This window comes from Camelus bactrianus, chromosome 5, assembly GCF_048773025.1.
Source record: "Camelus bactrianus isolate YW-2024 breed Bactrian camel chromosome 5, ASM4877302v1, whole genome shotgun sequence".
In the NCBI taxonomy this organism is placed as follows: Eukaryota; Metazoa; Chordata; class Mammalia; order Artiodactyla; family Camelidae; genus Camelus; species Camelus bactrianus.
The window spans coordinates 16,916,136-16,930,131 of record NC_133543.1 but is presented as its reverse complement, the minus strand read 5'-3'; the positions used below and the strand labels follow the sequence as shown (position 1 = coordinate 16,930,131).

General features: G+C 53.4%; 1 protein-coding gene across 6 annotated transcripts in view; it reads left to right on the top strand.

Annotated features, from left to right (window-relative positions):
- Positions 1-13,996, top strand: part of GLI2 (GLI family zinc finger 2) — a 245,557-nt gene that overhangs the window by 118,854 nt on the left and 112,707 nt on the right. For 2 of the 6 annotated variants that reach the window (XM_074363498.1, XM_074363497.1), the window contains exon 1: positions 7,876-8,025. The exons of 3 other annotated variants lie outside the window; for them this stretch is intronic. In XM_074363498.1, coding sequence (XP_074219599.1) covers positions 7,902-8,025 — 124 coding nt within the window. In that variant the 5' untranslated portion in view covers positions 7,876-7,901. One more of the 6 variants, XM_074363502.1, reaches the window with a different exon arrangement.

Genomic DNA, 13,996 nt, shown 5'->3' with positions numbered 1-13,996 from the left:
CCCTAAATATCTGGCAATCTCAGAGATGAGTGGGGCCTTTTTCCTTTCTACAGGCGAGGCCACTCGGGCCCTGAGGGGGCAGGGACCACCCTGAGAGCATCCACTGAGTTGGTTGAGAAGCAGAAGCCTGGGTCTCCTGCCTAAGAGTCAAAAGCTTTCTCCACTTCATCCTTCCTTTGTCCTGAAGTGTCATGGGCACCTCACTGTGGTCCCTTCCCCTCTCATAGGGAGGGGCTGTTTCCTGAAACAGGAGCTGGGAGGCCGGGTTGGATGAATGAGTGAGTGATGAATGAAGGCTGCTAAGCCTCACAACAAACAACCCTATAGAGGATCCTCCCTTTTTGTTATTAAAAAGTTATACATACTTCCTAGAACATGTGCAAACAGTGCTGACGCACATACAGAAATGCAAACCCTGCCCCACCCTGTCTGCTCCCAGAGGTCACTGTGGTGGCCGGGCAGCATGTGCCCTCCCCCAGCTGTGGTGGGGAGAACGGAGTGGGAGGAGGACCAAAGAGGCTGGAGGAGTATTATTAAGGTCCTCCAGGTGGATCAGTGGTCATGGACCAGGGCGGTGTCCAGACTCGTTTCCTGATCTACAGGCGAGAGTGACACTGAGCCGTCAACCCATGACCAGGAATTTCTGTCTCCTTCCACACTGTAAGGTGCCCCAAGGCATGGCTTTGGTCCCAGTGCCACCAAGGAGCTGAGTGAGCCTTGGCACTCGCATCTTGCCTACCCTGCGGTCTTTCATCTGCACAGCGGGCTCCATCCTTTCCCTGCCTTCATCCTGGTCCTGAGATCCACTCAAGCCCTTCGCCCAGGCCCTGGAGCTCCATGTGGGCTGTCAGTGTCATTTCTAGAAGCTCTAAAGAGTCTCCTCAGAGTTAGCCCAATGTCAGGATTCTGGGAGTGGAACTCTGCAGCAGTCACTATGACCTGGAGTGGCCAGGGGGCCACTTTAGAGGGAGAGGTGGCCAGCTTGGAGGATGAATGGCCAAGCTCTGTGGAGAAACCTGGGGTGGGCATTTCAGGCAGCTCTCCTGGTGGGTCAAAGACATGTGAGTGGCCTGGATATAACCCGTTTGCTTTGGCAGAAGAGCCTATGGAAGAGTCCATTATGTGCAGGCAGAGCTCATAGCAGAGCCTGAGCTGGGCTCCACTGTTAATAGGGAGTCATGGAGGGTTCTAGAGCAGTGGAGGTGCCAAACACATGGGGGTGAGGAAGGAGTCAGGCTCTGTGACACGGTTCTCTAAGGCCCTGGATGAAGTACCCCACTTCTAGTACTGTAGGGGTTAATGTCCCTACCTCACAGGATTGTTGTCAGAATTTGAGCTGATTTCTTTACAGCCCCTGATGCAGCGCTCACAGGTGGGAAGCGTGCAGGATGGTGGTGGTGATGTAACCAATGTAAATGATGATGGGCGAGGGCTGGACTGCTAGGCCTTGAAAATCTTGGAGCCCAGGACCTGTATCCCCAGTAATAAAACTGTCATTTATCGTTAAGAGGCAGGTGGTGGATGATGGTTAAGGCTCTCTGTAGGAGAGGCTTCATCACCTCTTGTACAAATGAAGAACCTGGGGTTCCTAATGTCCCTGCGGCCACATAGCCCATGACGGAGACTGAATGCCATCCCAGGGCTGTCTGTGTCCAAAGCGCTCCTATCCTGCTGGGCTCTGAGGCTGCCTCTAACACACTGCTGTGGGCATAGGACTCCTTATATAGTGAATGCTGAAGAGGATATAAAACAAGAAAGTGCTGGCAGGCCGGCAGGAGAAGCTGGAGGTGCCCTCCGAGGTGTTTCCTTTGCTTGGGGCCTGGCCTCCCTGTGGCTCAGCTCTAGGTGAGAAGAACTGGGAGGTGGTCCTGGGGCCAGGCCTGTGGCTGGGGCCGGCCACCTTGTAGCCATCCAGGCTCCTGTCAAGTCCTCGCTCTCACTTACTTGCTTTTTAAGACAGTAAGGCAGTCTCGTGTTTCAGTCTCCAAGCCTGGCCAGGTCTCGGGCCCCCCGGGCACGTGGGTGCCGTGGATTGCTGGTACCACCACAGGATTGACTCTCCATGGCCTGGCGACTTTCTCCTGCCTCCCTGACCTTGGGGGCACCGAAGCCTGCTGAGCTGAGCCCCTTTGTTGACACAGATGAAAAAGGCCATCATCTGCGGGCCCTGCACTACCCACCCTGAAAGGTGGCTTGGGTGCCTCCTCAGTGAGCGCTAAGTCCACCCCACCGACTCATTATGGCTGGACCACAGAGGAGCTGCAGAGCTGGGCAGGGATTGTGTCTGCAGGCTCCGGCAGCTCGGCGGATTTCAATGAGATGATCGCTTGTCATTTTTTATTAATGAGCGAGTGCCTGATTCATTATACATCTGAGAGGTGAGCCACCCCAGATGGGGAGGAGGATCACGGAGACGTGCAGCTGCCACGGAAGGGGTGACGTGGCCCAGTGTGTGAGTCTTTTCTTCCTCTTTCTCCCCAAAGGAAACGAGTCAGAAAGCGTACCTGTCTTGGGCAGGCACGGCTCAGGTGACCTGCTGCGTGATGGCATGGGGGAGGTGGCCGGATGGTCCCTTAGCCCAGGGACTGCAGCACCTGGGGAGTTCTCTGTGGCCACTTCCCCCCCAGTTCTCTCCTGTTCAAAGTCTCCTGCTTACCTGTGCCATGGGGATTGAGCAGAGGGGAAGGAAGCAGGCCCCCCAGGTCCAGGACTCTAGATGAGGGGAAGTCAGAGAGAGAGCAGATGTCTGTGCGAGAGGCCTCAAAGGAGACCTGGAATGAACTTCGGGTGAGCTCTGGCCCCAAAGGCATTTACTAAATGTTTGTGGAATGAACACATGCCTCCCAACAGAAGGACACAATTCACCCACCACTCTGCCTGCGCTCCACTATGTGCCAGGCTTCCTGCCAGGGGCTGGGGACACTGCAGTCCTTGCTCTCCAGGAGCTCCTGGGAGTCCTGCGTTCTGTCTGTCCTGCCACTGAGCTGACCACGTGATTTCAGGCACTCTTGTCACCTTATCTGTAAAACATGCTAAGCAGCACCTGCCCATCTGTCTCTCCTGTGGGGTGGATTGGCCAGAGCTGTGAGATCCTGAAGCCCTTGGCAGCAGCCACAGGTCCACCAGGAGCATCAAGCGAGCAGGTGAGCTGGCCAAAGGCGCCTTGCTGGGCAGGCATGGACTGAATTCCTGTGTTCGCAGATCTTTAAGGAGATGCACATTGTCTCATTTGTCATTGCTTCCCTGGTGCCCGTGCCGAGCAGGCGCTCCATGACCCCAGGTGAACGAGGGGGTCTTCAGCAATCCAGATGAAGTGAGAGGCCGGCTCTGGCTCAGAGAAGGGTTCCATCTATCCCGTAAAGGGCGGCGGACTGGCCCGACTTAGAGCTGATAAGGCACATTGTAGATTGTGTTTGCATTCTGGGAGCCTGGGGTTGTAACTTCTGTCTCCTCTGCCCTCCCGGTTCAGATGAAGGAGAGGCCTGCCCCACCCTCTCTTTGCCTGTGGGTATGAAATGTAAGCACTTCATAAGAACAGCCACGTGGCTGGCTGTGGGCTCTGCCACTTTCTAGCTGTTTCCATCAGTGTTAACAGTGTCTGCTTCCTTGGGTTATAAGGCTGATGGGAACCTGATAAACAGCCTTTGCTGTGGCTGGGCCACTGGAGGACCTGGCTTAGATAGGCTACTCACAACTTGGCCTCATCAAAGGCAGAAATGCTTCTTACCTTGGGTCACAGGCCAGTGAGGAGACAGTGTGCCCATCTGGGCATGTCGAAAGGGGCCGTTGGGAGACCCTGGAAGCGTGAGGACTGCTTTGAGTTCCCCTTGAGAAGGGGTGTCGCAGATACTTCTCCGGCAGCTGCCTCTGCCCCTTGACACCCCCAACCCGCCGTGGCCCCAGCCAGTAGCCATGCAGCCCCTAGCCGAGGACTGTCTGACCCATCGGTGCCTCTTCCCCACCACCCCGAGATGAGGCAACTCTGGCTGTGGAATCCACCCGAGGCGTCTCTGCTTTTTTGTTGAGCTGGTCTGCTTTGCTTCAAGTGCTCACACTCAACAGGAATAACACACACATCTTTATTCTCTTTTAATCAAATGCTTGGTGGCTTTTAGTCTGCTTCATTATGAGTATTGTATTTTTAAAATAGAAGGGTTTTTTTTTTAAATTTTGTTGGTTACTTTTCTGGAAGGCGGCTATGCTCACTGCTGTACTACTAACATGAATTAAGGTTTTTAAAAAAATTTGGGGGGGGTAGTAATTAGGTTTTTATTCATTTATAATGGAGGTCCTGGGGATTGATCCCAGGACCTTGTGCATGCTAAGCATGCACTCTACCACTGAGCTATACCTTCCTCGCTTTAAACAGAAGTTTTAACTGCAGATGTGCCATATCCCAGCACATCGTGGGGTCGCCTCTGCAGCGGTCGGCTAACCTGGAAACCTACCCAACATTACATTACTTTGTATGCAGGAAGAAGGCATTTGGGTTCCAAATCATTGGTTTCCAAACTGCTGAACTTGGGGAACACAGCTCATTTGTAAGTGGGAACAACCTAGATTCAGAGTAAAGTAAAAGGTCTGATGTGTTGTGTCCCACGAAGGCACAGAAAAGCCAGCAGAGGGTGAGGCCTGGGGTTGCCCAGCCAGGGAGGCTCATGCTCAGAAGAGGTGGAGCTGGAAGGGCCGAGGGCAGGAGGGAGGGTGTGTGCCTGGCCTGCAGGCGTATTAGGTCAGTGAAAAGGCCGGTTGAGCAGCAAAATGACCCATTTGTGGGGGCGACCAGAGAAGTAGACAGATTTCCAAGGGTGTTAACTAGATCTGAACGTCATCTACTGGGCTTTGGTGGAGCCAGCGTTGCAGGGTGTGGAGCGCTGGTGTCTGAGTGACAGCCTGTTGGAGGAGGCTCTGTAAGGGTGGGGTGGGGGTCAGGAGGGCATCTGGGAACCCTGGTGGGCTTCCGCAGTCCTGCTGGGAACAGCTGCTTCCTGGGAACATGTCTCCTGTAGGCGAGGTAGCACAGAGGCCGGCTGTGGCTGTGGTCTTTGTTGCCAAACTATGTCTGTTTTCTACCCGCTATCCTTGGTTTGGGGTCCCCTGGGCCAAGGCAGCTTGAAATCATCCTCTGGGCCTGTAAGTCCTGCTCTGTGCAGACCCTGGTGTGTCCGAGAGAGAAAGAGAAAGAGGTGGGTGGGGGGCTTCCTGGAGGTGGCCCCACTCTCTCTTACCAGAGCCAGGCATTAGACACAGGATGGCCTTTGCTCTCTCTAGGGCACTTGTAAGTCACAGCAGGGCATTTCTTTAAAGCACACCCCCCCCCGCCCCAAAGTGGAAGGGAACCAGCTCAGAGTCATCGCTGTACCGGGAAGGCCTGAACAGGGGGAGCAAACACATTGGGAAGGGGTGTCTCGAGGTGCTTGTGGGGCCCAGAGAGCGGCCCTTTGTGTGGGGTGTTCATCGTTGGGTCAGCCAGGAACAGTCTGTTCCATTTCAGTGAAACCTCATTCTGGGCCCTGAACATTCTCCTGAGGAAACCGGCAAATGCTCCCTCAGCCTCCCTCACTCTGGGAGTGGTGCTGGGGTGGGGGTTGGGAGGTGGGGAAGGCTGGGTAAACCCAGCCTGAGCTTCTAGAAGGTTCGGAGGCGTGACTGTAGTGCTTCGGGAGGCTCCAGCATGGCCACGTGCCCCAAGTCGGGAAGCACCTCACTGGGTGAGCTCACAGAAAATGTCTGCTCGGTCCCTTCCTGACTGTCTCAGGATGCCTCCCTGTCCCCACCCACAAGACTGCTGCTGACCCTGAGCTGAAGGACTCAGACCAAGGAGCCCCGGAAGTGTTCTCACCACCTCGGGCTGTTCTCATCACAGGAGGGACGTGATCATTCTGGGTGAGGGTTCTGTCAGGACCGGGCCTCCAGCCTCCCCGGGCCTCGCGCTCCCCGGGGGCTGAGGCCAAGCCTGGGTCTTTCCCCTTATTTTCTTTCTGTGGGCTTTGTGGTGCCGTCGGAGGCAGTACCACCCAGGAAGGGGTCTGCTTCTTCGTTTTGCTGACCCTGGAGGTTTGGGGATGAGCTTTTTGTGTAATCGACCGAGACAAATCTCTGACCCTTTGCACCTCCACAAGTCGCGTCTGGTTTGGCCATCTCCTCCCCACCCTCCCGTCCTAGGAAGCAGCCTTGACTCAGCTCAAGCATTGCGCCTTAGAATGTGGAGGAGGTGTGCAGGCTTGAACAGTGCAGGCCTGGGGTCCGGGCGCCCTGGGGCTGCCCCGGCCCTGGGAAGGTTGCCCCTTCTGGGTGTGGGGCCTCTGGGGGCTCTGAGTCTGGTGCCAGTGGCTCCCAGTGTGCCCTGGGCAGGTCAGACCCTCTCTCTGGACCTGGCACCCCTTTCTAAAGAAGGGATGGAGGTGATGGGCTGGCGGGCCATGTCCAGCCCAATGCGTGATGCCATGGGCAGTAGTACTGCCTGGACTTTGAGTGAAGGATGCAGCTGGTGTTTGTGGGGTTGACCTCTTGCTCCTTATGCTGAGAGTAATGCACACAGTTCCTTCAAGATCGGAGGGAGGACCACAGAGGCCTGGGCTGCCTTCACGGTTTAGAATTGGGTCCCACAGACTCTGTCCCCTCTGTAGGAACGTTCTTTGCTTTGGGGGATTCATGGTGTACTCCTAAAGGCATATGTAGGAGAGGGTATGGAGGGTTGGGGCAGGGCTGGATTTGGGTCACACTCAGAGGGTCTCAGGTTGGGGTGTGGAGTCAGGGAACTCTAAAGAGGAGAGGGACCCAAGAGGGTCAGGGCGTGGGAAGGGCCTTCCTCCTCAAAGTCAAGCTCCTCCTGCCTCCCTTCCGTTCCTGGGGTGAATCTCCAGCATCTTGTACTTATGTTAATCCCATTACTTAAGGCAGGATCTCCCTTTGTGGGGGCAGAATGGCTCTGCTTTTCATTTTCATGATGACTTGAGAGCAAATGGGAAAAAAGGTATAGAATGTCATTGGGGGTGGAAAGGCTGAAGATGACAATGATATTGACCCCTCCCCACCCCAGTAAGCCTCTCCATCTCTGTTAGCAGAAAATACAGTATCCTCCCACTGGCTCAGCATCTGGCAAAAATGGGGGGAGGGGTGTGGTTTAGATGGATCAGTGGTCCTCGTAGACCTCACCTGGCAGATCTGCAAGTTGCTTTGGATGGGAACCTCTTGTCCCAAGGTACTTGCCGTGTCCCCTCTCTCTGTGGAAGGAAAGGACAGATGAGGAGTGATTTTCCATTGAAGAAGGGTTCCACACTTCAAAGACAAATTTGATTAGTGACATTTCGGTTGGGAATGGGGGCAGGTCCTCCCGTGACGGACCCCTGCCTGTGAAGGGCCTTCCTGACTGTGGACTCGACTCCCTGGCTCTGTGGATCTTCAGGGTCCACAAGGAGCTGCAGGGAGCCAGAGAAGCTTCCACAGAAGGCAGGGGACAGTGGCCTGGGGTCCAGGCATGTTTTTCACAACCTCACTGTGCTCCTTGGGCAAGTCACCTTCCCTTCCTGGGTCTCAGTTTCCTCTTCCAACCTAGCAAGCCCTCTGTCCAGATGGCCCCTAAGGCCCCAGCCTGCTCTCTCTCTCTATCTGGGGGTTGCAGAGGAGTGGGGTGCAGCTGCACCCCTGCTCTAGACCCTTGCCCTGGGACAGCCCAGCCCCTGAGGACAAGCAGACAGGCAGCTTCTCCCAGCAGGAAAGTCCATGCCGCCCGCAGGCTGGGCAAGGTCCCCGCGGGGAGGAAAACACGCTGCCCAAAGCTACAGCCTGATCCCTCAAGTCAAGCCAGCCTTTACATTAGCCAGCGCGCCTAAACCCTCCGCCGCGCCGGCGGGTCATAAATGATTCATGCGCCCCGCCTCCCTCCCGGCGGCCACTTGATGTTCCCTCCCGCTGCTCCATCCCGCGGCTCCGCGCGGCGGCCCCTCGGCCGGCAGCAGCGAGCGCCCTCCCCGCCCCGCCGCCCCTGCAGGCGGCGTCCCTCCTCCCTCCCGGCCACGCAGGGTAAGTTGAAGGAGAAAGGCAGCTTTCCTGCGACGCTTCAAGTGGAAATGAGGAGGCGGCCGCTCTTGTTTGCACAGGCCTGGCCTGCAGCTTGCTTCTGCCCGTCCCTCCCCGTGTCTGCCGCTCTCCAAGTTTGAAGAATAAGTAGGCGCCGAGGCAAGGGGGGTGGTGGGGGGAGCTCGGCTGGGGGAGGAACGGGGGCGGGGGACCAAGAAGAGCTGGGTGGACGGAGAACTGGAGGGGAAGAGAGAAAGGACTTGGCAAGGAGGTGGGGAGGCTCCCCCAAGAGAAAACAACGTGAAAGAAAGTGCGGTGACTCCTGCTTGGAGATGGGGGTGGGCGAGCTTGCCAGGGGGTGGGTGGAAGGGAAATTCACATTGTCAACCGCAGGATGTCTTCCTGCGCCTCCTTCTCGACAGACTTACTCCGTACTTCAGGGCCCTCTAACTCTCGGGGTGGCAGCGAGAACTTTGAACCAGGAGTTTGTTCTGCGACCTGGCGGAGCTGAGCGTCTGAGAGCTCAGTTTTCCGTACTTCAATTCCCCGGTGGTCTCAGCAGCAAGGGGGACTCACAGACAAGCATCTTTATTGTCTGCCGAGCCTCAGCTCCAAGTTACTTAGAAAAACATGTGTGTGTTAAAACTGAGCTTCCCTGGGGAAGATGCTGTTTTCGCATGAGGAATGAATTTGGGAAAAATTGAGTTGAGGAGAGAGGGAAACCAAATCGTATTCAAAAAGAATGTTCTAGAGGCTGGGCAAAATCTAGAAGACACTGTTTTTTCATCATTCTTTTCTTTTTAACATCCTTTTACTTCTTCCTTCTTTTTGCTTCCTGAAAGTCCTGATTTGGCCTGGTCTTCAGCGCCCCAGGAAAGAAGCCTCAGGGGTGCTGAAAGTGGAGGGACTTGTTCAAGTGAGGGTGATGCTGCCCCTAAGGCCTTGTGAGCTGCTCCCTGTCATAGAGGAACGCTCATCCTCGGAGGGGGGGGACAAGCAGGGACAGAGGCCTCCTCAACCCCTGTCCTTATTTGGGCTGGTCCCTGGGATATTTGTATTTCCCTCTTTGCCAGTGGAAACAAAGTTAGGTAGGGAGGTGAGGGCTTCCTGGTGGCTGCCTTTGAGGGAAATGATGACAGCGACTCCAGATCAAATCAAAGTGTGACGGTGCTGAAGGAGAAGTGTCTGGAAACCCACAAGTAGTGGATAGTAGGGAAACAGCTGTTGTCAGCTAGAAAGAGCCTTCTCTGCATTCTAGAGGGGAAGCCATTCCCAGCAGAGGGAGCAGCATGTGGATGCATTCGGAGAGGGTAGGAGGAGAGAGGAAAAGCCACTGTCTCTCGAACATGGGGAGGGGCAGGGAGAGGATGGAGATGAGATGAGAGAGGAGACCTGCTGTTCCGGGCTATGAGGGCTGGGACCCCGATTCTCAAGGCCGGAGAAGGACATAGCCCGGTGGTGATGTGGGGAAATCCCTTTAGCTACCATGTTGAGACAGGGCTGGAGGGACAAGAGCAGAAGGCCACAGAGGGGACTGCAACGGGGCTTGGAAGAGATCAGAGTGGCCTGGCCTGGAGTGGGGGCAGGGAGGAAAGCAGTGCTTCCTCTGTCCAGCTGTTGGTGACACTGGGAAAGGCTGCGGTCAGGGGGCTGGGCCCCGTGCATTTGAGTACAAAGTGCCATTTGGTATAATGGACACAGCTCTGTCTTGGCTGTTTGTGGTTTTCAAACAAATCATGATCCCTACCTTCTAAACAATTTAGGGGTTTTTTCCTAGCCAGCCCCATCACAAACTTTTGAAGCATGAAATGAATTTTGCTGGCCCCCGCCAATAGGACCCTTTCCCTAGATAATGGATTTTATGAAATGGCTATAATCCTCCCAGGTAATGAGCGAAAGCTACACTCTCCAGTTGGACCCAGCATCCCTCTTCCTGATTTATGATATATTGGTTAAAATAGTAAACTGATAGCAGTTGCAAAATAGTCATCCATCACCAGGCAGTGCTGCTGAAGCTGTAGAAAGGTTTCCAGAAGGGAGATGCTGGAAGCCAGTGAAGGAGCAGTTTGGCAATCCCAAAGGCATAAAGCACCAGTGAAATCAAATCTGTGTATTTGTGTTTTGAAGTCAGAGGAATGGAGTGACTTAAGGAAGGAAGGAAACGCGAGTAAACCCGTTCTCAGAGGTCAAGGGACGTTGCCTCCTGGACATCAGACTGCCGGAGGTCCACAGCTCTTTCCACTAGGTTTAGTATTTTGTTTCTCTTTCTAGGTACTTTTGGAAATGTTCCCAATTTCTAGTATGTATAACTCTGTTGGGCTAATGTGTACTATTGTGTTTTAAAGCAAAGTCTATCAAAAGTCCAAGTGGCATTTGTGTATTTTAACTAGGGATGGATTGCAGCACCTCCAAGTATTAGTGCTGGAGAGACTGATGTTCTAAGGGGGAAAAAAAGCAAAACTAAGTTTGGTTTGCAGCATTATTTTCACGGAATTGCTTTTGTCTCAGTGAGTTATTTCACGGCTGTAGATTACTTGTATCAGTTCGAGGAAAACTTCCTTCACTGGCTGAATGAATGAATGAATGGTGAAAAACTGAAGATCTGTGTAGTGTCTGGGCAACTAGACATTTTATTTTTATTTATTTATTTTTTATGAGGAGGAGGTAATTAGGTTTATTTATTTATTTATATTTGGAGGAGGTACTCGGGATCGAACCCAGGACCTCGTGCGTGCTAAGCATGCGCTCTACCGCTTGAGCGATACCCTCCCTCTCAACTAGACATTTTATAGCTGAGGAAACTGAGTCCTGTGAGAGGGGAGCAACCAGGCTTGGGTCTTACAGGGAATTGGTGAAAGCAATTGGCGTGAGACAGACCCCGGTCAAGGTCCGATTTGCAGTGATGTTGACTAGAACTTGAACTTCACAGGTAACACTGACCCACAGCTGTGTCAGCTTAGTGCCAAGCCCTCATTGGAGAATAGAGTGTAATGTCGGGAGCATGTGACCCCTGTGGGGAGACTGTGGGGGTCCCTCTGCCCCTCCAAGTGCTGCTGATTCCTCCGAGTTGCTGTGCCATGTGCCAGCTCTAGACCCTGCTCCTGCCAGAGGGCCACCCAGCTTCTGGTTGGAGCCCAGTCCCTGGAGCTCCAGAGCCTAGGGAGGGTCTACTGTTGTCCAACCCCACTGAGCCTCCTCTTCCTACAGACATGACAGACAGCAGGCATGCAATTAATGAGACCTCCATGTCCACCTTTCAGTTCAGTGAATAGCCATTGGGCGCCGACTCTGTGCCAGCATGGAAACTCAAAGTTCAGCAAGAGATGGTTGGAAAGACAGAAGCCACTCAGGATTTTGGACAAGGCTGTCAACCCCTGTTCTTGAAGTCACAACTCCCAAATCGAGGAAGGCAAATCCTGGGACTTGGAGAAACAGGCTGGAGAGAATAACTCACGGCTACACTAGTCCTGAACTAGTGAATTAGGAGAACAAGGCAGCCCTTTCCTCAGGCCTGTCCTCCAGGCCAGGGCCCCTGGGCTTCTGCACTAACTCAAGTGACAGCACGTACAGGGAGCCATCTCTAGCCTCCACAGCCCAAGCTGGCCAGTGCTCCCAGGGGCCCTGACACAGACACCCAAAGGAGCCTTCCTTTTCCCAGGGCCATGGCATTCTTCTTAAAGTTAGGGCTGTGTCCTCCTGTGTCCCCTGTGCTTGCACTGAGTTGGGCATGGTGGATGTCACATGAGAATTTGCATTCTGGGTGCATAAGAGGGGCTGGCTCCTTGGAAACAGAGGTGAGACATTTCCTCCCGGGGCCCTTGCGGGCCTGGAGATCATGGCCCAGGCCTCCCCAACCCCCCCCCCCCCGTCCCCCGTCCCCTTGCCGCTCTGTCCCGACACCTGTCCAGCCACACCTGCCTAAGACAGAAACTTTTCTCTTCTGCTGTGCACCTGGGCTTTTCGAAGGTGGGCACTAATCACAACTGATCTGTGCTCTTAGAGATGCAGGTTTGCAAAGGACGTCTTTTGTTCTTGTTAGAGTAGCTAACCTCTAAATCTATTTAATACCGCTTCCCTGGTTGTCCATCATTATGACACATGATTTTCCAAAGGATTTACTATTAGTTAGCAGCACAGGGCTTTCTCCCTGGGGTAGCAGCTACTTGCAGTGAAGAAAATGCATGTTCAATGTAGCAATTTGTCTTTTTTTATATATTTATTATAAGAGTAAATGAGTTATTGTTGGAGACTTCAATATTATTGCAAATTAGGTGCTGCGCACAGAGCTGGGCCCATTTATTATGTTTCTCAACTCCCACAGCAAGCACACCAGTTCAGAAATCAGCTGAGAGTTCCGGCCCTTCCCAGGGTGAGCACTTGGGGACGTGCAGGGTCTGTCTACGACATCCCACTGTGCCAGAGGCAAAAGAGAGGGCGAGCCGTCTGCAGAGGTGGGATGGGAGCACAAAGTTTGTCATTGTGCCAGGTGGTCAGTGGAGGGTGGGCTGATGACAGCAGAGGCCGCTCGGCATGACCCTAGGCTGTGACACCAGCCCCATGACCTGTGGTCAAGGAGCTGAGGTTGAGGATCTGTGCCTGGAGTAGCCCCACAGCCACAACCTCACTTCCAAGCTGGCACTTCCAGCCATGGAGGCTGCATCTGGGTTCTGATTTGAGATGAGGTTCCAAGGGAGGGAATGGTGGCTGGACCCCTGCTGAGGTGCTACTGCTGCTGCTGCCTGATCCTGTCCAATAGTCACCTGCCTGGTCTAGGGGTGGACACAGGAGCTACAGGATGCATAGAACAGAGTTGGGTCCTTGTCCACCAGAGTTGAAGTCCATGTGGCAGAGTTGAGAGAACCACATGCCATCGGAGCCAAGGAGGGGTGGACAGAGGCCCTGGCATCTCAAGGCTGGAGGGCTGGAAGGAAAGCCACCTAGTCAGTGGTCAGGAAAGCCACCTAGTCCAGCCCAGATTGGAGTCCTGTTCTGTGTCACCTCGTGTTTGCATAACCCTGGACGAGATGCTCAACCTTGCTCTGACCTTCCATTTCTCTTCTGTACAAGGAGGCTGATAATTCCTAGGTATCATTCAGATTCAATCAACTTGGGTCCCTGAAAGAGCCCAGAGGAAGGGCTCGAAATGTTACTTGTTCAGTTTACTCTTTGGTGGGCTTTTCTGAAAAGGGCAGGCTGAAACTGAAGCATTCATTAGTCACTTCATTTGATTGCAGTAGTAACATGTGAACGGCAGACGCAAGCGGGTGTATCCAGACAGAGCCAGTGGTAAAGCCTTGGACTCTGCTTGCTGTCCCCTTCTGTGTCCATCTAGTACACACACATCCATCTTCTTTTTCACAAAGTGGGATCGTATCATACTGGCTGCTTTGGAACAGCCAGTGCATCCTGCCCACTTAACAACCCCTTGTCACTAAAGTTCCACAGCTCCCGTTTGCAAACTTCTTGGTCTCAGGACTCCTTTACACTCTTCAAAATGATCGAGCACTTCAAAGAGGTTTTCAGAGGGATTGTATCTCTTGGTATTTACCACTTTCAAAGTTTAAACTGAGATATTTGAAAGGTATTTTAAAGTCATCTTAAAATAATAGTAACAAAACCACTTCCTGCTAGTGAAAACAAGCCATTTTTATGAAGAATATTTTCCAGAACAATAACAAAAAAAATTAGAAGAATGGCATTGTTTTTCAGTGTCACACACCTCTCAACTGCCTGTCCTAACAGAAAGTCGCTTTCTCATATCTTTTCTGCATTTGCTCTGTTCCACTGTAGCCTCTGGAAACTGATACTTTCCACTCGTGAGAGAATGAGAGTGAAAAGATAACATCTTAGTGTAATATAAAGGTAGTTCGACTTGGTGGAACCCCTGAGAGCATCTTGGGGATCCTCAGGGACCTTCAGACTGCACTTCAGTCCCTTTTTCATGCCTCCAGCGTGTTTTTGACCTTCCCACCTG